Consider the following 25,751-nt stretch of genomic DNA (forward strand, 5'->3'; position numbering starts at 1 on the left):
TTATACTGAAATCAAAGCATTTTTTGCACAGAAAAAGGTGAGTGATGTACAAAAAATGAAATCTCTTACGTGTAAGGGAAGACTTCAAAGTCTGGAGCAGTTCCAGGCACCTTCCTCATGTCGTCAGTGATGCTCTGAGCCAGTTCTCTGGCTTTCAATAATGCTGCAGTGAACTCCTGAGAGTTGGTCAGAGGCGTGTGGTAAGCCATGAAGCGAGAAGCTGGGTGGGCAGGCGGGAAAGTTCCATCACTACCAAATGTCTTTGAGAGAATGATATCATTTTCAAAAGGTCTCACCGATAATTTCTCCGTTTTCATCTTTCACCACAGCCGTGTCGTAAGCTCCTAGTCCACTTTATTATGGGGGAAGCACAGATTGTGAGCATGGATACTTTGGCATAGTAGTATGTTTGTGTGGACAACACACACCCTTTGGGGCAGTGCAGTTCAGGCCTGTTCCCCAGGAAGATAGGTAGATAGTGGTTGAACTGTTTCACGTTGGGCCTGAGGACACCGTTTGGAGGTTTGGCCATACACTTGCGTGCACAGACGAAAGCAGCTATGATAGGACATGTGGGTCATTACAAAGTCCTAAAATGGACATGCTTTACCATATACCTCAGCAGCATTCTCACATTTGTCTGCAGGGCAGAACTTTCCAAAATTTACACCAAAGGTGTAGTGTCGGCAACATCTTGATCCAGGATTCAGCCAATCAATGAAATCATCCACCCAGGAGTTTGCAGGAATACCTAAATATGATCTGCAGACCAAATAATCACATGACTAATCATTATGACGATCAATCATAATGATGGAACATTTTACAAATGAATGCCAATTACAATTAGGGCTGAACCATTTTCAGTGCAACTGCATGTTAACACACATTACAATGAGGAACATAATACTATCACACTTGAACATTTCTAATAGATATAACTACAGAAATTTTTAATGGGTCTACCACTTGTCACAAATCTCTGTCCCAGCGTTTTAGAGCGATATTTTTAACTATTTACGGAAAATGCAAACAAAGCTAACATTCTACAATGTTCCGTGCAACTTGTTTGGATATATCGTGATAAGATGGGAACATCTCTTGCTACAGTAAATGGTTGTTCAAATCGCAATGTGATGCGCAAAATGCTAAAATTTAGCGAGAGAGTTACTTACATAAAGTTCTGAGAACAAATGCTAAAGCAATTGTCAATAGTGCAGTTATAGTGCAATAGTTAATAGTCCAATGGCAGGCCCATAATAATATAATAATTATAATTATATTACAGTATTGACTTGCTAAGACCTTCCTGTGTCAATATACTGTGATACAGTAAGGACAAGAACAACCACAAGTTTTGAACATATGTTTCTCATCACAATCAGGGACAGGTGACCTTTATCAACTAATGGCAGATGACATAACTGATATTCTGATTATCAGATCCAATTGTGAGGATATGAAAGGTGCTACAATGATATGAGCAGGTTCAAGGACCTGTCAGGGAAAAAAAGAAGATAACGGCCATTCATGTCTTGCACTGAGCAATGGAATTGAAGAACTCACATATCAGGGTGATTGGTGGCGTATTGAATCTTCTGGGTCATGGAAAACTGGTCGCAGCCCACGCTGGAACACACGGCATTCATGCCTGCCACGGAGGTAAAGTCGAAGCCTCGTTTTGTCACAAAATAAACAGGGACTCCTACTTCCAGATATTTGTATAGGTACTTGAAATAATCCAGCATGTAAGAGCCCTGCAACAGTAGAAAATATACTTGTATGGTCTCATTAAGAGAGATTAGTATGCATGAGTAAATATTGGACTGACCTTGGGCATGGCCAGCTCCTGATCCAGACCCACGGTCACACTGAACATGAGGTAGAGAGAACCACTGAACATGAAGAGGAACACCAACATCTGGGGAGAAGGTGGGCCATAATGCCTTTAGAAGATGGTTGACTTACAGTATGGTTTAATAATAATAAGAATAATAGAATAAGAATAATAATGCCTACCACTAGGAATCTCATGTATTGGTTCAGCAGTACAGGAGCGTAATATTTCCTCATGAACGGTAGGAGGAAGCCCTCATTGGGCTTGTTGGATTTCTGCGTTGCTACAGTGACGCAGCACAACAGCTCACATCGGTTGTTGTCTTGGCGCCTGGCATCCAGCGACAGGAGGGACACAAAGGCTGTCATCTGGAGGACAAAGTCCATGAGCACAGCCAGAGCGGCGTATAAAGCAAAGGACTTCACTGCAGGCATGGTGGAGAGAGCGCCTTGGGAACAAAACAACATGTTAGACACAAAGTATACACTCAGAACATTAGGCACATTTATCAATGGTAACAAAGGCATTCACATCCTACATTGTTCAAGGGGACGCTTTGTACAGAAGAATGTCTTTTTGGCAGAGAAATTCATCCAATTTTACAATATTTAAGCATATCACACATGCAATATACTGTATGTGACACAGCTCAGAGTCACTGCATAGTGAAACATACTCATACCATCACCTTTTGTAAAAATTGGGAAATAACACAAAAATATACACAAATACATACCAAGAATTAGTGCACTAACAGAGGTCATGTATCAGCAGAAAAATACATTATGTTCATTAGGTACACCTTTACAATCTAATTTTTGTTGCACCATGTAGGTTTTATTGCAATAATGCTAATTTTGAGATTTACATTTTTTCATTATAATTAAATAAAAAATATTTTCCCATGTAGCATAGTCAATAAAAATAATAGAAACACTTCTCACCAGTGCAAAAACAACTATCCATCCATCCATACATTTTCGCGGGCATGCTGGAGCCCATCCCAGCTGTCTTCGGGCAAGAGGTGGGGTACACCCTGGACTGGTCACCAGCCAATCACAGGGCACATATAGACAAACAACCATTCACACTCACATTCATACCTATGGACAATTTGGAGTTGCCAATTAACCTATAAAACGGAATACCCGGAGAAAACCCACGCACGCACTGAGAGAACATGCAAACTCCACACAGAGATGCCCAAGCAGGGAATCGAATGGCCTGCCTGCGCTCTAACCACTCATACACCATGCAGCCTCAAAAATAACTATATTAATTCATAAACAATATATTACTTCGGTGTCAATACTGAGTGGAAGTCTTAATAGTAGTCTTAATAGTACTGAATGTCATCATTGTACAGGTGTACCTAATGTTGTGATGAGTGAGTAAAAATGTGTTCAAAATATAATCGTTTTTTTATTTAAAAAAGAATGTTGGGATGCAATGGATGTCTCCATATGAATGAACTGGATTTCAATGTATGATGATAAAAGTGTGTGATGATGACAGGGGTCTCTCTGCAGCAAGCCCCTCCTCTCAGCTTCGTGGGCAAGCAGAGCCAACCGTTTGAGTTGGATGGCAATTTTTGTTTGTCAGCATGTTGTCAATACATTGCTGTACTCCACCTCACCAGCCACCGACATCACCGTATCCCCATTCTAATACTCATTCTAAAAAATGTTGCCAGGTCCTTACCTAGAAAGAAGCAGACAGACTCAGAGAGACTACACAGGAGCATGCTCGGAGCCACGCTCCCAAGCACACGGCCAATCTGCTGCTCTCTTTTCTCTCCGGGCCTCCGGACATCTCTCTAGTGGAATGTAACACCCCCGAATGTTATTGCAGATTTTGTAGAAAACAATAAACAAACATTAGATTGTAGATTGACTGTACGGAAAAGATACCTGGTATTCCAGAACAAAGATGAAGATGTTGTCAGCTCCAACAGCGAGCACCAGAAAAGGCACAACCTGCAGTATGACCAGGGAAGAGGGAATGCCGATCCAGGAGTAGAAGCCCATGGAGGCCAACACTGAACATGCAACCACCAAGATACCCCCCATTCCCACCAGGAACTTTGAGTCCACCTATAGAAGACAAGCGTGAAAGGAAAAATTGTGAAATTACTCTTTTCTCTATGTCACATGTTTTGTATTGCATACTGGCACTGGTATTAAGCAACTTAATGGCCAGTACTGAAAAGCTATGCAGATGTTTGCAGAGATAAGTACTATATGCCTGACACATCATATCGTATAGCAGGGGTGTCCAAAGTGCGCCTGTTTTTACACTCCATTCCATTGACCTCCGCTTATCCGGGCCCGGGTCGTGGGGGCAGCAGCCTAAGTAGGGAAGCCCAGACTTCCCGGTCCCCGGCCACCTCCTCCAGCTCCACCGGGAGAACGCCAAGGCATTCCCAGGCCAGCTGTGAGACATAATCCCTCCAGCGTATCCTAGGTCTGGCCCGAGGCATGCCCGGAACACTTCACCAGGGAGGAATCCGGGAAATAAGTATACCTAGATGTGTTGGTTTACAAAATATTAAAGTGGTCCTTGCATTTTACGCTTATTCAGTATGTGGCCCTTGGTGGAATAAGTTTGGACACCCCTGATAGGTAGGATAAAGACTCTTGTGCTTTTAAATACAGTCCATTCAGAGGTTCAGTTATTCCATTGCTTGATAATGAGGATAGCTAAATCTTACCAGTATGCGTCTCCATGATGAGTACTCCCCCAGTGCAACAGCGATGTACACAAAGATTACAGCATAGCTGATCATGAAGATGGGAATGTCCTCTGCTGTTGTGCGATTAATCTCATCCTCCAGGGATCTCTGAGTATTTTAACACATATGGTTGGAAAATGAAAGCGAGTGGAAGTAATCATGAGCTGGTGTGAAGTGTAAAATTGATCCATAAAAAGTTTTGATATTCTACTGAAACATTCGTGACTTTGGTTTCTGTGGGTGTCCATGGTGTGTCATACCTCTGCCATGTATGCAAATGTGAAGTTGGCAGTAGGGTCTCTCTGGTAGTCTTGGACAATTTTCAGATACTCTTTCTCCCATTGCATGGCCACGTTAAATTTGACGTGAGTCCGTGGATAATTGTTGAGGGAGAACGTCAAGATGAAAGCATCTGCATTGGTGTAGTCTTCACCTGGGTGGAGCAATGTTCCAATGTTCTAAGTCTATTCTTTTCTCAATATGCATGAATTCTGAATTCACATGTGAGTAAGAATCATAGGCGCAGTGAGTGTCGAGCCTGTGATGCAGCTCAGGCAGGAAGGGAAATGAGTGTACCCTGATAGCCTCCTACGGCCAGGAAGGGAAAGACTGGAGCTCCGTAGTCAGCCATGCAGCTCATTCCTAAAGCAGTGATGTCTTTGAAGGACAGAGGCGAGCTTGAAAGGACAGAGGAGAAAAGTCTCTGAGCAAATGATTTTACATGTTGAGTCTTGTTCATGAGTGCTTACTTCAAGCAGTAGATGAGGTGGTCCCTCCAGTCCACTTCTTTGGTCACCCCCAGCTTGGTCATGTTCGCCTTTGCGTTGATGTTATCAAAGCTATTCTGGAAGTATTGTGGCAGGCTGTTGACTGCGCAGTCAGTCTGGTTGGAGTTGTTCGGGTTGAGCGGTGCAAAGCACACATCCTTCAGACTTGCTGTGCGGTTCAGGTCCTCTGACCAGAACTCAATGTTCTAGAAAATTAAATCCAGGATTTAATTGTGTGGAGAATTTTGGTAATGCTTGAAAGATATCCTAATGATTCTGTGGAGCTTACTTGGATTTTTTTCTGGAGTTGCAGCAGTTCAATGATAAGATCTTTAGATAGAAGGCCGCTAAAGTTCTGCGACCCGAAGACCAAAGAGTCGTAAATGTGTCCTTGTCTCCCCGGTGCTGTGAAGATCAGCTGATTGGTTCTGAAGAATGGGCCAAAGTGTTTGTCGTGGAAGTCCTTCTCCTGACGGGCTCGGCTGTTGGGAGCCGACCACAGCTCCACTGGGTCCGTGGTGAGCTCAAGCGACATGAGGCCGGCAGAGAATGCAATCACAATGGCGGCCGACAGCAGGAGAACCTTAAACGAGGATGACACATGAATGACTCACTTGATGACCAAGTTGTATGTGTACAAATCCATGTGAAACAGTACATCCAGAATTAAAATATTAACTACAAGTAAACATTTCCGACAAAAAGACAAAGAAAAATTATCTCGCAATGTCTCATAAAATGTCAACATTTGAACTTTATGGATTAGCACATGCCGAGTAATATTGGCACAAAATTTAAAATTCAGATGCAGGAAGTAGCCGAGCTTACGTTTGTTGGAAAAAGTAATTCTCTTGTTTCATTAGCAATGGGCGAATCAATTCAAATATGGAAAGTATCAGTACAAAGTGTAGTATGACTATGCTGGAGCCTATCCCTGCTTCGGGGTACACCCTGGACTGGTTGCCAGCCAATCAGAGGGCAGTATTTTGAACTATTGACTTATTGTTATTATTCTGATTCTAATCATTAATATTATGACATTTTAATAACAAATAACGAAGTTATTGTTGAGCCTGTTATGAGATCATTCAAGCCAATAAAAGCCTGTTGTTTTGGCGATAGAGTCATTAAACTAACATTACTGACAACTACTGACCAAAGTAGAATACAACATTCACAATTTAAATGCGTCTTCTATTTTAGTTCAATGAACCATTTTTATGCCTGATTGCTTAATTTAGGCAACAACTACTTAAAATTAACTATAGACTATATTCAACCATGACACAGCATGATTTATGAATTTATTTATTGTTGAATAACTGTGATAGAGTGAAGCCACAATGTGGTGACGGACGACTGTATTACCTTATATTACTATATTCTTGCATTTTTCACAAATATATTTGTTGATAAAAATATATTCTTGTTTGCCTAAAACCTAAAATCAGGGCTGTTTTATTCTGATATATTATTATTATTATTGTTTTATTATGATGAAAATCAAAATAACAGAATGGGTATATCGGCGATACTGGTCTATAGTTACATGGTATGATGGAGTTCACCTCATCACAGAATCAAAATGGTACGTTCCAATCTGTCCATTTGTAATGTATAACATTAACAGAACCAGAACCAGAAAGTGGCCTGCTACTTATTATTAATTAGTTGTCATTACTTGGCTGATTGTAAACCATTCATCCATCCATTTCTATGTGAGCTGGAGCCTATCCCAATCAATAAAAGACACAATCAAATGGCACATAGCAACCCGTATTTCCACCACACTTTTCTCATTTACCAGGGATTTTGAAAACCTTGGCAAACCAAACTAGAAATAGCCTCCAGTTTAAACACACTATGAGTTACCAAATAGTTCCTTGGTTCAAGTACCACATTAAGATGAATTATACAAACTAACCGTGAAGGGATACGTGGCCATGAGTGTTCCCCACCTCTGAAACCCAGAGCTGAGGAAGTCCTGAGCGATCATACTGTTCCTGTCGGCGCATGTCACCTCCGAAGGATCGATGACCCGCTGAGTCACATGATTACTGTTCTGGTCTTGGTTCTTGGTCTTTCTTTTTCCTTTGTCTTTATCCTGCTTCTTCTGCGACTTCACCAAACAAGAGACCAACAGGAAGAGGACGAAGGCAAATATCAGGAGGCAGAATAAGATGATGGAAATGACAAGGAAGCCATCCGTGCCCAAAAGTCTGAAGGGTCCAGGTGGGAGTGGGGGAGGCGGAACAACAGGACACGACTCTTTGCAGTCCTGACATGAGCAGGCTTGACCCCCAGAGGAGGAGATCTCATTACACCTATAGGCTGGTCCATTGTAGGGAATCACACCCTCAGGTACTCCGTCTGTTTCTCCCGGCTTGATAAGTCTGAAGTCAATGTCCAGTGGAGCCATGCCATTACTGGTATCTCCCTGGAAGTCATACCAGTATTGGGGGGTGCACAGCTTGGCACCATACTTGCCGCACATAGCACCGATGGCAAAGCCTCCCGTGGCGGGGATCCTGACATTTTGACATGACTTGAAAGCCGCATCTGCAAAGCTGGTGGAGAGGTACGCCTGATACGCCACCACGGCCTCTCTGGTCTTTCCCATGGAAGTAACATTCATGACTTTTGTGACCTTGACTGTCTGGCTCTGGTGTGGACTGCAGGTGTTGATGCAGTGCAATTGGGCAAAGTTTTCAGCACAAGAAGGGCAGCGCAGCAGCAGAGACTTGGACAGACCCAAACTATATTCCAGGGACGACAGCTGCTTGCTGGAGCAACAGGCATATGTGAAGCCCTCTCCGTTGTCTAACATGGGACACACCTGCAGATGCGGAGCATTATTAATACATATAAGTACACAAACGTGTACAGCCCATTTTCATGTCTCACTGCAGACCTCTGTGAGTTTCTTGTAGTGCTCCCCCGTCAGCTTCCGAGCTCGGCTGTAATTCAAACAGGGCACAATAGGCTTAATGAAGTTGCCCGATACTGTTGGGTTCTTGCCACACTCCTCATAGAACACGCAGTACCCGGGTTCATGCTGGGCCAGTGACAGCACCTGAACAGTCAGAAACACAATCGGAATTAGAACACCAATACCTGAGATACTAACCATTTTTTGTGCTGGATATCTAAACCAGAAACGGTTCTCACATTTTATAAGCACTGATCTTACGATTGGAACTTGACTGTTTATAGGACATGTATAGTTTAGTATCAATAGAGGTATTATTGCACTTCTGGTAAAGTCAAATTGAAGACTTTTTGGAATTTCTTTAAGACCATAATGATTAGATTTGAAATTGATATCTACCTTATACCAATTTTCTTTGAACAGTTATTATTACTAACAAAAGAAAACAATGGATATTTGCAGCTTGAAACTAGATTTAATAAGGACCATCATATCATGTATGTCGTTTTTCTCTAAAGACGTGAAAATATCATGCCATAAACATATTAGCAGGCTATAATGACTTTGTGGCTGTACTGTGCCCTGACATTATCAGCTTAAATATTGCTCATGGTGAATTCCAAGGTTGATTACTTCAAGCTAATCACGTTGACATGAATTATGCCTTCATAATTCCTGATTCATATGAAATATTGTGTTTAGGATGATATTGTCTGATAATTGTTCAGCAGCTGCCAAATATGAATCTGTCGTTTGGAGTACACTTTCTCATTAAATACAATTGAATCAGTCAAAACACAATAAATAACTATTATAACTATTTTAACTCTAATCTATATGAAATGTATCTGATGAAAAAGCTTACACAAGTCTCTCGGTTAAGTATGTCAACTGTAAAATGAGTAAAATAATAAAATGGTCAATGATAAAGATAGCCTCACCGTGCAAGAGAGAAAAGCGATGAGTGTTGCGAAGCGACACATGACAACAGAATAGTCCTCAGACACACTCAAAGTCTACCAGTCACCATGAGAACGTCCACTATTGGGGAAGTTGTCCTTTCTGTCCTGCCACCCCCTCAGCCCGTCTAACTGCTCAGTGTTGGCGATGCACAAACAACATGGCTTGTCCAGTGTCAGCAAACCTATGATGTCACACCTTATCTGGTCTGATGCAGGCTTTGGCCAATGGCGGCGATGTATGATCAATTTCTGTGCGATCATTAACTTTGAAGGGTTTTTGATAGGGTTGCCGGAGAGTTGCAAAGCAGATGGGAGAAACTGTAATGATAACGACATCTTGTTGTACTGTACATCCTAACACTGGGACTGGTGGATTAGCTTTCAGCAACAGTGGGGATAGCTATTATAATACCGGATAGGTAAAAGATGAGTGTGGATAAATCACAACATTATATTCAGACCGGGCATGTGTTCACGCATTCAACTTTTTAATATGCCCTGAATCATTTTATTCTATATATAGAATATTCTTGGGGGCTGCAAATGGCCACCCCTTCTCACCGGCCCATTACCTGAGGGTGATTCTAGGTGATCGATTTGAAAAAAACTCCAAAAGTGCTACATCATCCAAAAAGAGACAGTAGCAAGCAGCCATGCCAAGTCAGTGTTATTTATCAGTACAGGGATGGCATCCTCCAATCAACGATTATATTTGTTATTGACATTGTTATCACATGTCAAGGTCAAAGCCTAGATAAAAGTGAAGACTGAAGCTCCGCCGTTGCATGTGCAAAAGGAGCAAAGGTGCACAAGTATTTGGAAGGATGATAAAAAAAGAGAGATTGCAGGAAAAGACAAGAAGAAATGGCCGCAATTTCGGTACTGAGAAGTCACTATCACAGGGCATCGTTTTTCAATATGAAAAACATTGTGTAATTGATCCAAATGTCTTGCCAACATCTTCATATTACCTTCAGATGATGGTAACGTTAAAAAACGTGAAAGCTTTTTTTAAAAGACACAATACATACATAGCATCTCTACCAGCAAGACGTTTTTATTGTTGTCTGTTAATGAAATCATCATAAAATATATTAACATTTTTTAATGGAAACATGCACCCAAAATATATATATTATTTATATCTGAAACCTCTGCAACCCTGATAAGCGGATAAGGATAAGCGTCATAGAAAAGAGATGGATGGTTATCTAAGGTGAAATGCTCACAAATCACGCTCATACTACCAGTATATATACTGTATGTACTGTATATACTGTATGTAGTAGTTCATAGTTGCCTTAAAATCCTATTCTCGGGGGTCTTCTTAGTATGTTGCCCCTGTCAAAAAGCTAAACAGGATAACCAAAATATGAAAAACACCTCTGACTATATGATATGTGACTTTTTATTCCTACTTTTTTGAGAAAAAAAAGATGAGGGATGAAAGGGCACAAGGCTATCTAAGCTATCTAATCAGACACTCAGATTACACTGTTTTGCACAAATGTTTCCATGACAATCAACACCATGTAACAGACAAAAATAAAAGGCAAAGATTGAATTCCAACGAATAGTTAACTGGTTTTCATTTGAAATGAAATTAATTACCTACGTTTATTTGAATATTATATTTAAATTGTATAAAATTGTACTTTGCTATTTTTACTGGACAATTCACACTTGCAATGTAATATTCATTAATTCAACCATTTTCTATTGCTTAGGCGTGCTAAAGCCTATCCCAGCTGTCTTCGGGCGAGAGCCGGGGTACACCCTGAACTGGTTGCCAGCCAATAACAGGGCACATTCACACAACCATTCACACTCACATTCATACTTATGGACAATTTGGAGTCACCAATTAACCTAGCATGTTTTTGGAATGTGGGAGGAAACCCACGCGCTAAACACTTGTCCGCCGTGCAGCCCCAACTCCATCCAGTCATCTGAAATACAGCTGAATAGGTGCAGATTCTGGAAGAACTAGAATGCTTTCTGTGCTGGTTGTCGTGTGTAGCTGCTCTATAGGAGTTTCCTCCATTCGAGTCCAGGGTGTACCCCACCTCTCACCCGAAGACAGCTGGGATAGGCTCCAGCACCCCCACGACCCTCGTGAGGATAAGCAGTAGAAAATGAATGAATGGATGGATGGAGGTGGAGCTTCTATTTACATGCATTATTCTTACTGTATGTTTGAATCCCACAATATTGCTGTCCAATGAAAAGCACATATTTCATTTAAAAGTTGATCTCAATTGAACACATTGAAGGCAGCCATGGATGACTCATAGATTGAGGGGAATCTATGAGTCATCCATGTCGTATGAGGGGATACGACACACCTTAGGGAATACCAGTCATTATTTGATAAGTTACCTGCTATGATGCCTCCTACTAAGGAGTGTAGACGCTTGCTGATAGTTGCGGTGATCTAAAACCTTCATTGTTTTATTTTTTATAGTTTTATTTTCATATTGCCGTCACTTTGTGCCATTCACGGAAGTGTAAATGATTAATCAGTGTCTCAGTGAAATCAATACATTAGTCAGTAATGCAACCCCTGCTGACTGCAGTCAGTTTGTTGACAAGAAAGAATAGAGTACTGTATACGTGATATCTGATTAACTAGTGAGTAGTGCAGGGTGTAACGCGCCTCTTGCCGAAAGTCAGCTGGGATAGGCCCCAGCCTCCAAAGACCCTGCATAGAATAACACAGTGATCGGAAACCTTTTTGGCTAACAGAGCAGTGAAAGCCACGTTTTAAAATGTATTGCCGTGCCAGCCATATTTTTTTAACATTGAATACAACTATATGCATGCATTTTAGAATAAGTCTTTGAATGTATTATTTTTTTATACTTTATATATTAAAGGGCAGCACGGTGTTCGAGTGGTTAGCGCGCAGACCTCACAGCTAGGAGACCAGGGTTCAATTCCACCCTCGGCCATCTCTGTGTGGAGTTTGCATGTTCTCCCCGTGCATGTGTGTTTCCTCCCACATTCCAAAAACATGCTAGGTTAATTGGCGACTCCAAATTGTCGGTATGAAAGGTATGAATGTGAGTGTGAATGGTTGTTTGTCTATATGTGCCCTGTGATTGGCTGGCGACCAGTCCAGGGTGTACCCCGCCTCTCGCCCGAAGACAGCTGGGATAGGCTCCAGCACCCCCTACAACTCTCGTGAGAAAAAGTGGTAGAAAATGAATGAATATTAAAGTTAACCAATAATAATAAAAAAAATTACTTTTATCTTTCTGTTGGCCATCTTCATCAACAGGCTCTGCAGCTAGCTGACTATTTGATCAAAGGAAGCATTGCGGAAGAAAATGGATGGATGGATTTCATATCCCAGAATATCGCTGTCCAATAAAAAGCATACATTTCTTTTTAAAGACACCTCACTTGAACATGACTCAGATTCCCATTGGCACACTTTAGGGAATAGCAGTCATTATTTGATGTTTCCTGCTTTGATGCCTCATAATGTGGTATTCAATGGTGGGTGTAATCTCTAATCACACAGAAAATATATATCTTTTACCAGTTCACACCTGGTAATTCCCTTGAATGACTATGACAATCTACAACGTACATTGTTAGTTTTAGTCTCATATCGCCAACACTTTGTGCCACCCTGGAACTGTAAATGATTCATCTGTGTCTCAGTGAAACCAATGCATTAGTAATACTGTACTAACCCAGCTGACTGGGTTCAATCTAATACATTTGATCTATTTTCTTTCCTACAAGAAAGAGAAACCTTGAGTCTCAAGTGAGATCCTTTCTTTAGGGAATTTATTACAGAAAATTCTGCAAGACAATGAGTCATTTTCTACCCATGAAAAAAGTAAGAAAGTAACTCATGGCACAAATGTCAAGTTTGGAAAATGGTTTCTAAAAACATCAAAAGCACAACACAATGAAAAATAAAGTAACATGACACTTTTTAAACAAAAGTAACTCTTGATGTGTGGTAACTAAAGTTGAGTATGCAAATTGGAAAAAGGATGTGATTTAAAATCTGCGCTGCTTGTTCGGTACATAGTCTCCAGGTCCAGGGTGGCCTCTGGGGAAGCCGCCCTGGCCTCCTGGCATGTTAGTGTTTCCTGGGCCCGCCATGAGGGCAGCGTTATCGCCAGCCATGCCAGAAGAGCCCATGTGCATCCTCATGTCTTGCTCTCTGTTCTCTGGGAAGTTGCCTCTGAAGCCCTCCTGCTGCCGCTTCATCATCTCTTCATTGCGCATCCTCATTTCCTCCTCCCGCCGCCGGCGCTCTTCCTCCTGCCGGAGCTCAGCTTGCTTCCTCTTCTGCACCTCTTGGCTGTGGAGCTCCTCCATCCTGCGCAGCTCCTCCTGGCGCCTCAGCAAATCTTGTCTCATCAGCATCACCTGATGCTCATGTCGAGCTGCCTCCATCTCCGCCTCCAGCTTCTCCTGGGCCTCCTTCATGTTGCGATCGACCATTTCATACTGCTGCTTCTCCATCTCCATTAGGGCTTTCCAGCGCATGGCGTACTCGTACTCAAAGGTTCCCGGCTGAGCAAATCGAGGAGGCTGCTCACGCTCTTTGTGGTACTGCTGGTTTTTGTTGATGAGCTTCTCTGTCAGACCCTCCTCATCATCTAACTGCTCCATGGGTTCCACAGTTAAAGGCCGAGGGAAGGCAGTCAGTAAATATGCGCCATCTTGACATTTATCCAAAGCCTTTCTTGCAGCTGGCTTGGAGGTGAACTCTACTATTCCCTTCCCCGTGGGCCTCCCTCTGTCATCCACGATGATCACAGCTCGCTCAATCTGACCAAAGACCGAGAAGGCCTCCTCCAGGAGCTCATTGGACACAAACTCCGGGAGATTTTTGACAGACAGAGCAGCGCCGTGTGTTGCAAACCTAATCCGAATGGGTCTACCTCTGAAGAGGGTGTCATCCAGCTCAGCTCTGGCTATCTCTGCGATGATCCTGGTCTCCAGGCGGATGAAGCCGAAGCCCCTTTCTTTGTTGACAAAGATCTCGGAAGCCTTCCCGTACTTTGAAAACATCTTTTCAATGTCCTCCTCTGTGACTCCGGTAGGTAGGTTTCCCACAAAAAGCCTGCTACGCTGGGTGAAGGTTTTCTCGCCGGGCTTCCTGAAGCTTTGCAGGTCCAGAGTTAAGGCCTCGTTGGGGCGGGTAGTATCGCTAGGTTCCTGGCCGTTAGTATTTCCACCCTGGTCGCCCTGCCCAGAGTGGCGGTTTGCTCCATGATTATGGTGGAAGCCCCTGTTTCCTTGCATTTTTAGCACTGGAATTCAAAACCGAGTCGAAAAAAATCACCCCAATCTCTTTGTAGAGCGCGGTGTGCTAATGCTTGAAAATGGCGAGTGTGACTGTTATGGCGACGTTATTGTGACGTCAAAACAACGCGACCGATACATTTGAATGAATTACGTAAAGATTTTGCGACTGAGGAAATAAAATATGACGGGTTTATGTAAAATATATTTACATGTGCTCTTTAAATGACAGCCCCGTTAATATTATATTATAATTGTTTTGTTTGAAGCATGCACATTCTTTCTGCAGTGTGTTTTTTCCCCTCCCTCTTATGTAGCTCTCGTGAGAACACAAGAGCCCGGAAACAAATCGTAGTAGAGATGTTTTAAATGAGAGAGTGTCCTCGGTAACATTGGGGTTGTAATGGGCAATTGTTCTGCAATTTGTACAGTGGTAAAGACCTGTATTTAAGCATACGGAGAGGCGGATTTATTTGTATAAATTTTTATTAAAGGTAAGAGTTACTGCAACACCGCAGTCATACATAAACGCCTACATAAAAGCATTGCCCAGCATTTCCAGCGTCTAGTTCAACAAAGTTAGCGTAACTTTTCTATATCGGTCGTAATGAGGGTTAATCTGCACTATGACAGAGCATCTTTGGCAGAGCGGGGATTTCGCGGGAAGTAGTTCTAAATCCTGCGCTGTTACAGAAAAACAAACGTTTTATGAACACTCGTAATATTTAATTTACTCTTGGTATTTGAGGCCAACATTTAAAGAGGCCCAAGGTAAGAAAGGGCTATGGATGCTAACGTTACATCCGTGGTCATATATCAGGAAATGTTAATTTTTCATTTGGCTAACCTCGTTGCCTTGCTAATAATTAGACATAACATTTGTAATCCGTAGGTAGGATCATCATGTTCTCCGAGCTGAGCGCTTCAAGAGACGGCTCCTCTCTGCTATGCCGCCCAGTAGAGGACCAGGCCCCCGTTTTCGAGAGGGCTTCCCCGGCCTACAGTCCCCACTCGGAGCGCTTTGGGGTTGGGGATCGCAGCTTCAATCGCCAGTATGCTCATATTTATGCAGCACGACTCATGCAGATGAGACCTTTGCTCACTGAAAAAGCCCAACAAAAGTGGGGTAAGAATGCATATACGCACAGTATACGTGTTTTAGTGTTTGAAGACAAATCTGTTTTTTGTGTGTAGGATCGGATGTACTAGTCCGGAAACTGTGTGATCTTCACACAGGAGAACAGTGTGTCATTGTGGGAACTATGTTCAAGCGTATGGACCTGCAGCCATCCATCCTAAAAGAGATCAGTGAGGAGGTTAGTGTACTTCAGTTTCACTAGTCCCATTCCAGAGTTATTTGTGAGATAATTGGTTGTGTTTTTCAGCATAACCTGCTGCCGCAGCCTCCCCGAACTAAATTCATCAGTGACAATGACGAGTTGATCCTGGAGGATGAGCTCCAGAGAATCAAACTCGAGGGCAACATTGACAGAGATAAGTGTGTAACAGGTGAGAGGACTTTTAGACTTGGAAAAGTAAACTGCAAGGAAATAAGTGATAACTATTGCATGCAGGTAGCGTCATTGCAGTATTTGGAGCGGAGAGAAACGATGGCAAGTTCACAGTGGAGGAGTTCTGCACAGCTGATCTTCCTTTGCAGACTCTAAGACCTGCACTCAGCGCAGATAGGTATACAGAGACGCACACGCACATACCAAACACTTGTACCATAAATGGCTACCCTTTTCCTTTCCCCGTGTAGTTTTGTGCTGCTGGTCTCGGGGCTCGGACTTGGTAGTAGTCATGCCGACAGTATGCTTGGACTTCAGCTGCTGGTTGACATGGTAACGGGTCAGCTCGGTGACCAGGGGGAGCAGAGTGGGGCGGCGACAATCTCAAGGGTGTTGATGGCGGGAAACCTCCTAAGTGAAAGCACACAGGATAAGGATGCCTCCGTCAAGGTGAGTTGCATTTCCCCATGTAGGATGCACTTGAAGTAGCCACTGATCACTTCACTGTGACATGCCTATAGGACCTTAAAGGAAGCATGATAGCTGCAACATGATATACAAATGAAAACCAAGCAACTACCACGGGCCAAGGGAGTTCAAACAGTTTGAACAATTTGGAAAACTCTGAATCCAACCAGAAACCAACCTTTCACTTAAAGATGAAGCTTTTTTTCTGTAATTGCCAACATAAATTCTGCATTCTGAATTTTCACCACATAATCTCCAACAGTGCCCATAATCTGGTTTGTTGTTTTGTAGTTGCCTGATTCTGGGAGTAGTATATTGTGTTTTACATTCGTTGGTCCTGTCTTTTTCAGTTAGCTTCATATTAGTTAGCATCTTTTTAGTACTCGTGATGGAATTGCCAGAAAGATACAAAGACTGACCCAGATGAGGTTGAGCAGCAGGAGGATGATGATGACAATAAAATACATGAACTAAATAAATGTCTTTTAATTGAACAAGACAAAAAAAATCTCAAATTAAGCGTTTCACTGTGTCATATTTTTTGTAAGACATCTTACGTAATGTTAAGTGCTTATCCAGCTTTGTCCCATACTTCAACTCTGCTGGCACATCTTCATTAAACATCAAAACATGCTAGGTTAACTGACGACTCCAAATTGTCCATAGGTATGAAAGTTCCTGTTTTGTGTGTTAATAGGCCAAATACCTGACCAAGAAGACTCAAGCTGGTAGTGTGGAGGCCATCCGCTTGTTGGATGAGCTGCTGCTCCAGCTTGTGGTGAGCCTTCCTATGTCCACCTTCGTTTAGTTACAACTAATTAAGCATGAAGTCACATGTTTGTCAACAAGTGTAAGAGCATTTTAACATCGCTCCCTTCCCACTAGGCATCGGTCCCAGTGGATGTGATGCCCGGCCAGTATGACCCCACCAACTACACGCTGCCCCAGCAGCCTCTGCACCGCTGCATGTTCCCCTTGTCTTCGGTCTACCCCACCCTGCAGCTGTCCTCTAACCCGTACCAGGCCACTGTGGATGGAGTGAGGTGAGGAACAAAACACAAACATTGGTCAGATATTTGCTTCAAATCCTTTTGTTTATCTCCGTTCAGGTTTCTGGGCACGTCTGGTCAGAATGTCAGCGACATTGAGCAGTACAGCAGCATGAACAGTCACTTGGAGATTCTGGAGGAAACACTGCGACTACGCCACCTTGCTCCGACAGCACCGGATACACTCGGTGAATCCACTTTTCGTACTTATAAATGTAGTTAGAATGTTGTATTCTCGTGTTAAACCATGCCAATGTTTTAGATAATAAGGTTTGCGTATTTGGTAGTGAGCCCTGAAAGATGTTTGGGATGGCTCTGAACGCTCAGGTTCACAGAGCTTTTTCTAACACTGACTGTGTCTGATGCCACAGTGAGCCGGGCTTCCTTATATGGACATGCGCTATAGGCCAGATATACTCTATGAAAGCCAAACCACTTTGTAATAATTTATACTTCCTCTGTGTGTTCTCAGGTTGTTACCCATTTTATTTGAAAGATCCGTTCATCTTGGAAGAGTGTCCCCATGTTTACTTCAGCGGAAATGCCCCTTCCTTTGAGTCAAAGCGTCTAACAGGTCTGTACTTGTATATGAGCTTATTTATATTTGGAAACAAATATTTTAGTTCCTTATAAATAGCTTGTTTGTATTTAAGGTATATTAATTATTCAACTTGAGCTTGAAGCGATTTGCCTTTTCACTGCAAATTCAGTGTATAAGATACTCTTCGTGCTCTGGCATCACCAGGTCCTGATGGCCAGGAAGTCCTCTTGGTCACTGTCCCAAAGTTCAGCAGCACCCAAACAGCATGTCTTGTCAACTTACGCACTCTTACATGTGAGCCGGTCAGCTTTTCTGCCTTTTCCACCGGTGAAGACGAGGAGAGCGAGATGAACATCAGCCACTAAGGATCTGTATACCGTATGACCTTTTAAAATAGGCACACATATCCCGTGAGTGAGACCATGTTATGAAAGGTTTACTTAGTAATATGAAATCTATATCCTTTTGAAACCACATTTCTTACACATGCTCTTTATGTATGAGGAAACACTTTCAGATGTTAGTTAATCTAAAGTACAGTATATTGTTCCATGGGTGAAGACCGTGTAAATAATGACATCTGGTGTAAAAACAAATATTTTTTAATGTGCATCTGCAATAAAATTCATGTATAAAAAGTCTTATTATTGTGTCAGAAAGATCCAACTGAAAAATATGCTTAATTTTCAGTCATATTTTCAAGTGTTACAGTATACAGTTATTAAAGTTAAAGAAGACAGGTCTGTCATGTATGGATGCTGTGAAGACTGTGATACGTTTGTTGCATTCATTGGCTATGATGTCACACCTCTTAGCTGTCATTACCATTGGGGCTTCAAACCCGTGGTGGAAAGTAAACAGACCAGATCAACACGGTACTGCTTTGTTGAGCTAGTTTTCTGGATTGTTGTAGTTTTCGAGAATATGATGGTGATGAGTACAGTGAGTGGTTTAATAGTCATCGATCTTGTACTCATAGTTGTAATCCACGGGGGGGTCTGTGAAGCCTCCGGGCATTGATGATTGTCCCTCCCCTAATAGCCATGAGTCATACCAGGATGTGGTGATCTCTGGCGTTGTGGGAATTGTGGTAGTTGTTGGTGGTAAGGTGGTCGTTGTCGTTGATCTTAACCTCATTAACTTCTGCTGCCGAAGACGCCGAATACGAGCAATTTTGAGTCTCCTTTGTTGTTCCTTGTTTAGTTGTGAATTTGGTGAGTTCCCATTGTTTCCATTAACCACGCGTCCATTGCCACCGACAACTATGGGGGGCGGGACTCGGGTGTTGCCGTGGCTGACCAGGCGGATTGGTTTGTTGCCATGGAGAGCCAGAATCTGTGGACAAATATAACAAAACGTCTCTTCATCTGAGTCCAAAATATAGTCAGTTATTGTGTTTGTCACGTGATGACATCATTGCCTCACCTGTTTAATGCGGTCCCAGTTGGATTTGGCCAAGTTGAAGCTGCAGGTGGTCGCCCCTGCCTGGTAACCCACGACGCACAGTTTGGTGAGTGAGGAGAAGCCGTCAGCTTTTGCCGTCACACGGTACTCGCCAGGGTTTAGGAGCCGCCAGTAGTCACCAGTTGGCGCTATAGAGCAGAAGAGAGTTTTGCTGCAAGCATGAGTTGGTGCACAATTTGGCGGTCACATGGTACTTGTGCTTTTTATCTGACCTGTGGTGACGTCATGGTTTATCCCCTCTACAGACACAGTGGCGTTTGCAATAGGGTTGCCTTGCTGATCCTTTACTATACCTCGAATGCCACGGTGAACCTACGTAAGCACGACAATTAAATAACATTTAAATTACTGATACAAGGTCAACCTACAATACAAAAGCTGAAGAAAATGACATGTTCTATATTTCCGTTTCAGTAGATTCTAAGTGTATGTTCATCTGACCTGCTCCATAAAGATGAGCATGGCCTCTCTGTTCTTTTCCCACTCGCGCTGAAGCTCACTCTCATGAGGGAACTTATCACAGCCCAGGAAAATGGACAGCTCCAAACAGTTGGTGTGCAGGTAGCTGAAGTCATTCATGCCTGCGGAGCGAGATATGCATTTTTATTACATACTACAGTATTAATTTCGCCCTGTACCCTAGAAACCGCCCATGAATGATACGGGAAAAGGCCGAAATGATACTGTGTCAAAGCCCAGGGCAGTGATACTGATAAAATATAGAGTTTAACCATGTCCAGTATCAGCCCCCGTAGCTGTCCACTCAGAGCGCGCTGCTCTGGTATCGTGCCCGTGAAACAACCAATCAGAGAACAGCGCACGAGTGCTTAGTGCCTAGTGCTTCTCCAGTCACCAAAAAACCCAAACTTGATTAATGGAACTTTAATTGTCAGACATTGATAAGATAAGACTGTTGATAAAATATTATTGTTAATAATATTTTTGCAATTATTGTGTTTACACTGTTTAGATATAATACATGTAATTCATTCATTCATTTTCTACCGCTTTTCCTCACGCGGGTCGCGGGGGGTGCTGGAGCCTATCCCAGCTGTCTTTGGGCGAGAGGCGGGGTACACCCTGGACTGGTCGCCAGCCAATCACAGGGCACATATAGACAAACAACCATTCACACTCACATTCATACCTATAGACAATTTGGAGTCGCCAATTAACCTAGCATGTTTTTGGAATGTGGGAGGAAACCGGAGTACCCGGAGAAAACCCACGCATGCACTAGACCGCCGTGCCGCCCATAATACATGTAATAAACTGAACATTTTCTGGAAACAAAATGGTCTTTTGATTAAATAGTACGTGATAATAAGCTCATGATTAAATAGTATGTGCCTTCGGTCTCAGGCTGATACTGGCACATACTATTTGGGGGGCATGATACCTGGCCTGATACCAGACAAACCATGTGATAACCTATAAAAACCAGACAGCTTGAGCGCTTTGGTCGTATCACAGAGACGTCCTGTAAACAGCCAATGAACCTTCTAGTATCTACTCACTTCCGGTGACTGGCTTCCATTTGGCTCGATTGATGATGCCATGCGCTCCTGAAGTGATGTCGCCATGGCAGGACCCGTGGTAGTTGTGTGTCATGGTCAGATGTGTGGAGGCATAGGACACGGCTAACCATCTGAAGAGGGATTCATCTGGGATCTCTCGTTGCTCGTCTTCATTCTCAGCGTAATGGTAGCTGCCGCTTCTCTCTCTGTCATCCTCTTCCTCCTCCCTATGACCGTAACCCTGGTTGTAGCTGGGATCGTAGCCATGTTCGTAGCCTTGGTTGTGGTCGTAGCTACGTCCATGATCATAACCTTGACCCTGATCGTAACCATGACCCTGATCGTAACCATGACCCTGATCGTAACCATGACCCTGATCGTAACCTTGACCGTGATCGTAACCTCGACCGTGATCGTAACCGTGATCATAACCATGACTGCGATCGTAGCTCTGGCTGTGATCGTAGCCGTGACCTGTCCACTCCTCACGTTCTGGATAACCTCTGGCTCTCCAGTCTTGTTCCTGCTCCTCGCGGTATCCATGTCCCCATTCTGTCACATCAAAGCCCTCTTCTTCATACCTGTGTGGAAGAATTTTAATGAGGTCAACTGATTCAGGACAAAAAAAGTTGTACCATCTAGAGGCGTGAGCTCATACTGTCTCTTCCTGCGGCTATGCGGCTTCTCAGCAGGCTTGTTGAGACGTAAACTGTCATAAGGATACGCCACAAATGACTCGCCACCCTGAAAGTTGGCACCCAACACAAATGGGTGGCTTTCCATCCAGGAGATGATGGCCCTGGTTTCTACAGCAATCTGGGATCGAACAGAAACACCCAAACACACACACCAGCGATGTGTTTATAGCAGGACTCTACTTTCATGTAGAAGAAAACCATGACACCTTACCGAGCTGTTGGACACAAAGTTGTCAGGAATGGCAATATGGTGATTGGGGGCTAGTTTGGGCACCATGCCCCTTTCTTCTGTATCCCAAAGGATGCTGTTGAGATCGGGAAAGTTCTGGAAAATGTCAAATCCCAGGTTGGTAAAGTGACCAGTGGTCCATCCACTCAACTCTGAGCCCTGCAAGGAGGAAGAAGAAGCGGGAAGCATGCAGCCAAATTATTTACCGTTCATATTTCATCATTATTTTTGAATGATTTTTTTCAAACTCACAGCTTCAAACGCTTCTTCATGTCCATCGGGGTTGAGTGAGGGCACCAAGTGGATACGAATTCCATCCACCAGCCGCTGAGCTCGAGGGTTGCGGTCCCTGTATTCCTTACACAGGTACTGCATGAGAAGCAGTATCATTTCCCGGCCCACAGCCTCGTTACCATGGAGACCTGCTGTGAAGCGAAACTCTGGCTCACCTGCAGAGATTGAAGAATAAGACTGTATATATATCAAGGATAGCAACAACAATGACGATAGTAATCTGGTGTTAATCAGGAAAGGGGGGGCCCCATTACTTTAACCTGATGTATCTGCTGTGTAACTAGTATCTATAGCAGGGGTCTCAAACTCAATTTACCTGGGGGCCACCGGAGCTAGGTTCTGGGTGAAGCCGGGCCGCATCAGGTTTAAAAAAACAAAAAAAACAAAACGCATTTATTAAAAACTGGAAAAAAAAATCAATAAAAAAAACTATCTTCAATGCTTTTGCTTCTGGTATACCCTACACTTTTTCAGTACTTTGGTTCCGGTTTTCCACACCAAAATATCTTATAAGTAATCAAATATCTTAATTTTTATTTTTCTATACACAAAATAAGATAAAATAAATAAATAAACAAACTAAGAATAAAGACAATAAATCAATCAATCAGTAATAAATAAGTAAAATAATAATAAAACAGCAAATAAGAAAAACGTAAGAAAAAACATACAGTTGGTAGAGAAATTATTTTTTTCAGATTCAAATGTACAATATTAACAGTTATTTAACCTTTAACATGAACATTAATGAAACTTAATAATTTGACCCAATTAGCAAGTTAGCATCGTACTCAGTTCCATCTGGGAGCAGCGTCGTAACTTTAACAACATGTTTGATGAGATGCTTTATCTTGACGTGTATTTTCCGTTTTATTCCAAATCATTTCCTGCATTTATTTGTACCCAGCGTCATAAACCTTTAGCTTCATTGCTAATCCAAAGCAAAACAGGGCGGGGTAACAGGGTAGGGTAATAGTATAGGCGGGGCAAAAATCATGTTAATTGTGTCCGGTGTGCACACAGCTTTAAGCTGTCATTTCAACATTAAACTTTGGTATCAAGGTGGGGGCCTCAAACTAGCGTCTCACGGGCCGCATTTGGCCCCGCGGGCCGTGAGTTTGAGACCCCTGATCTATAGTGTCTTACACATTCTCACCTATTTCATGCTCTGCGGGGTTGCCAGATATCACCATGGCCATGATGTCCAGTCCTTTGGAGCTCCGGCCCAGGCTGTAGACGCTGGTGATGTTGGGACACTCTTCATGCACTGACTTCATTAGCTGAACACAAAATACAAAGTCATGCATAGCAGGCTCAATGTTGTATGTTTTTATGATTTATTGTGATAACCCTAATAACTCCTACAAAGACGGCATTGGTGTCTCATTGAAAAAGATACTCACTGCCACCATTTGTGAGTAGCTGTGATGTTTAAACTGCAGGTAATCTACTGGAGTGACTTCATTTTGCCTGTACTGGACAACATCTGGGTCTGTGTGACAGAGAGTTATTTACAGTATATTATGTTTACATCCTTGTACTGTATATGCTTCCCTCTGTGTGATGCTCACCAGGCAAGGGGCAGCCTAGAATCTCCAGTCTCATACACAGAGTACCATTCCAGCTCTGAGGGATGATTCGGATGTAACGGGCCACAACCGGCTCTGCTAGCTGGTTCATGACTGGAGTGTCCTTGTCACTGTTTCCAAAGAACAGCTGGACAGAGAAGAAGAGGAAGAACATAAAGTGGAAGAGCTCAGGAGAGTTATATCCTTTCAGTTAAGCTCACCCAGTCAGCGTATCCATCATGAATGGTGGTCCATTCTCTGCTATCGTTGCTGAAAGCCAGGAAGTATGACGTCACAAAGTCACTCCTGCAATGACGCAAGGGAAGGTTTTGTCAATTCAAGGGACAAAGTGTTTTCATGTGTTATTTTTTATTATCTTACTCATTCAGGGAGTCCCGGCCCTGAGTTATGATTGCAGTGAACTCGGTCTCCCTGCGAGTGTCAATCTCGAACCAGTGGTCTTTGTCCTCTGTGTTGGCGCACCACGCTCCACCTTGAGCCTTATCTTCGTCATCAGAGCCCTAGAGGCCAGGAAACGGGTCATATTACTACACCCATGGTGATAAAACACAGAGGCAAGCATTCTGATTGCTTTACTATTACAAACTTTAACTAAATTGGTATGTCAGGGGTGTCCAAAATGTCTCCACCGAGGGACACTGAAAAATGAAAGGATGTAACGGTTGCATATTTCATAACCAAACATGTAGATATTGTAAGAAGTTATATCCTGTACATTTCAAGAAAGCTTTGTCTCAGCATTGGCATTAAGGGGAAAAAGCATTTCATTAGGATCAACTTTGGTCTGGCTGGCCACGCAACTAGGGGACCCGGGTTCGATTCCCCCTTCTGTGTAGAGTTTGCATGTTCTCCCCGTGCATGCATGGGTTTTTCCTCCCACATTCCAAAAACATGCTAGGTTAATTGGTGACTCCAAATTGTCCATAGGTATGAATGTGAGTGTGAATGGTTGTTTGTCTATATGTGCCCTGTGATTGGCTGGCGACCAGTCCACGGATAGGCTCCAGTGGTAGAAAATGAATGAATTTGGTCTTTGCTATTTTTTTCACTTTTGGCATTGTTTTTTTTTTTCAAATATTCGAACTTTTTTTCTATCCCGCCTCTCGCCTAAAGACAGCTGGGATAGGCTCCAGCACCCCCGCAACCCTCATGAGGATAAGTGGTAGAAAATGAATGAACTTTCTTCTTAAATAATCGCTGCAAGCTTTCTTTTTAATATTCTGACTTTATTCCCACAATATTATAACTTTTACCCATCATAATTTTCCAAAAAATTGCAACATTATTTATGACAGGAAAAAATACCACATTTTTCTTTACAATTTAAACGCTAAATTACATTATTTTTCCTCATAATATTAAGAGTTTATTTTCATAAAATTGTTATAAATTGTTAAAAAATATGACCTTTGTTTCATATCCTATCATAAAATTTTTCATAAACTTCCAGATGTTTTTTCAATTCTTTTTATTAATTTTCCAACTATTGCAAATTTCTTATTGTACATTTCTTTTTATTATGACTTTATCCTGAGTGGTTAGCACACAGGCCTCACAGCTAGGAGACTGAAGTTCAATTCCACCCTCAGACATCTCTGTGTGGAGTTTGCATGTTCTCCCCGTGCATGCGTGGGTTTTCTCCGAGTACTCCGGTTTCCTCCCACATTCCAAAAACATGCTAGGTTAATTGGTGACTCCAAATTGTCCATAGGTATGAATGTGAGTGTGGATGGTTAATACTTTATCCCCGTAATATTTTGACTTTTTCGGCACACTCATATTCCAAAAATTACAACTTTATTTGCTTTGTTTTTGTCATATTACAACCTTTAAACGGTAGTTTTTGAATTAATGTTCTTTGATGTCAAAGGTACCCTCAGTTGGTCTGCTA

The 25,751-nt window shown here is 42.6% G+C and overlaps 4 protein-coding genes across 6 annotated transcripts in view; 1 reads left to right on the forward strand and 3 right to left on the reverse strand.

Annotated features, from left to right (window-relative positions):
- npc1l1 (NPC1-like 1) overlaps positions 1 to 9,372 on the reverse strand; it is a 14,311-nt gene extending 4,939 nt beyond the window's left edge. Inside the window, exons 1-17 of the mRNA XM_058069806.1 lie at positions 9,206 to 9,372; positions 8,247 to 8,408; positions 7,260 to 8,171; positions 5,625 to 5,918; positions 5,318 to 5,541; positions 5,145 to 5,245; positions 4,829 to 5,001; positions 4,548 to 4,676; positions 3,748 to 3,930; positions 3,539 to 3,653; positions 2,020 to 2,285; positions 1,832 to 1,921; positions 1,567 to 1,757; positions 635 to 762; positions 429 to 558; positions 297 to 352; positions 70 to 220 (exon numbers count right to left, since the gene is read on the reverse strand). Of these exons, the coding sequence (XP_057925789.1) occupies positions 70 to 220; positions 297 to 352; positions 429 to 558; positions 635 to 762; positions 1,567 to 1,757; positions 1,832 to 1,921; positions 2,020 to 2,285; positions 3,539 to 3,653; positions 3,748 to 3,930; positions 4,548 to 4,676; positions 4,829 to 5,001; positions 5,145 to 5,245; positions 5,318 to 5,541; positions 5,625 to 5,918; positions 7,260 to 8,171; positions 8,247 to 8,408; positions 9,206 to 9,247 (3,347 nt within the window). The 5' untranslated portion in view covers positions 9,248 to 9,372. The remainder of the gene's footprint in view (positions 1 to 69; positions 221 to 296; positions 353 to 428; positions 559 to 634; positions 763 to 1,566; positions 1,758 to 1,831; positions 1,922 to 2,019; positions 2,286 to 3,538; positions 3,654 to 3,747; positions 3,931 to 4,547; positions 4,677 to 4,828; positions 5,002 to 5,144; positions 5,246 to 5,317; positions 5,542 to 5,624; positions 5,919 to 7,259; positions 8,172 to 8,246; positions 8,409 to 9,205) is intronic.
- pold2 (polymerase (DNA directed), delta 2, regulatory subunit) overlaps positions 1 to 18,712 on the forward strand; it is a 20,074-nt gene extending 1,362 nt beyond the window's left edge. The window contains exons 1-11 of one of the 3 annotated variants that reach the window (XM_058069810.1): positions 14,846 to 14,994; positions 15,393 to 15,626; positions 15,695 to 15,816; positions 15,886 to 16,009; positions 16,075 to 16,189; positions 16,263 to 16,461; positions 17,177 to 17,257; positions 17,365 to 17,522; positions 17,589 to 17,716; positions 18,001 to 18,102; positions 18,274 to 18,712. In XM_058069810.1, the coding sequence (XP_057925793.1) occupies positions 15,404 to 15,626; positions 15,695 to 15,816; positions 15,886 to 16,009; positions 16,075 to 16,189; positions 16,263 to 16,461; positions 17,177 to 17,257; positions 17,365 to 17,522; positions 17,589 to 17,716; positions 18,001 to 18,102; positions 18,274 to 18,434 (1,413 nt within the window). In that variant the 5' untranslated portion in view covers positions 14,846 to 14,994; positions 15,393 to 15,403 and the 3' untranslated portion in view covers positions 18,435 to 18,712. Of the gene's footprint in view, positions 1 to 14,845; positions 14,995 to 15,113; positions 15,272 to 15,392; positions 15,627 to 15,694; positions 15,817 to 15,885; positions 16,010 to 16,074; positions 16,190 to 16,262; positions 16,462 to 17,176; positions 17,258 to 17,364; positions 17,523 to 17,588; positions 17,717 to 18,000; positions 18,103 to 18,273 lie in introns of those variants that run through there. The other 2 variants (XM_058069808.1, XM_058069809.1) reach the window with 2 other exon arrangements.
- nono (non-POU domain containing, octamer-binding) lies at positions 12,356 to 14,756 on the reverse strand. Its single transcript, XM_058069811.1, has one exon. It carries the CDS (start codon positions 14,498 to 14,500, stop codon positions 13,244 to 13,246), a length of 1,257 nt encoding a protein of 418 aa, XP_057925794.1. The 5' UTR covers positions 14,501 to 14,756; the 3' UTR covers positions 12,356 to 13,243.
- The window catches only part of aebp1b (AE binding protein 1b), a 15,380-nt gene continuing 8,289 nt past the window's right edge, over positions 18,661 to 25,751 (reverse strand). The window contains exons 10-22 of the mRNA XM_058069807.1: positions 24,221 to 24,360; positions 24,061 to 24,145; positions 23,843 to 23,987; positions 23,675 to 23,763; positions 23,428 to 23,551; positions 22,230 to 22,426; positions 21,960 to 22,136; positions 21,709 to 21,866; positions 21,051 to 21,631; positions 19,975 to 20,114; positions 19,746 to 19,845; positions 19,495 to 19,661; positions 18,661 to 19,404 (exon numbers count right to left, since the gene is read on the reverse strand). Of these exons, the coding sequence (XP_057925790.1) occupies positions 19,021 to 19,404; positions 19,495 to 19,661; positions 19,746 to 19,845; positions 19,975 to 20,114; positions 21,051 to 21,631; positions 21,709 to 21,866; positions 21,960 to 22,136; positions 22,230 to 22,426; positions 23,428 to 23,551; positions 23,675 to 23,763; positions 23,843 to 23,987; positions 24,061 to 24,145; positions 24,221 to 24,360 (2,487 nt within the window). The 3' untranslated portion in view covers positions 18,661 to 19,020. The remainder of the gene's footprint in view (positions 19,405 to 19,494; positions 19,662 to 19,745; positions 19,846 to 19,974; positions 20,115 to 21,050; positions 21,632 to 21,708; positions 21,867 to 21,959; positions 22,137 to 22,229; positions 22,427 to 23,427; positions 23,552 to 23,674; positions 23,764 to 23,842; positions 23,988 to 24,060; positions 24,146 to 24,220; positions 24,361 to 25,751) is intronic.

This window comes from Doryrhamphus excisus, chromosome 4 (assembly GCF_030265055.1).
Source record: "Doryrhamphus excisus isolate RoL2022-K1 chromosome 4, RoL_Dexc_1.0, whole genome shotgun sequence".
NCBI classification, from domain to species: domain Eukaryota; kingdom Metazoa; phylum Chordata; class Actinopteri; order Syngnathiformes; family Syngnathidae; genus Doryrhamphus; species Doryrhamphus excisus.

Coding starts and splice junctions, on each gene's coding strand:
- nono (XM_058069811.1), bottom strand. CDS start 14,500: ATGCAAGGAAACAGGGGCTTCCACCATAATCATGGAGCAAACCGCCAC.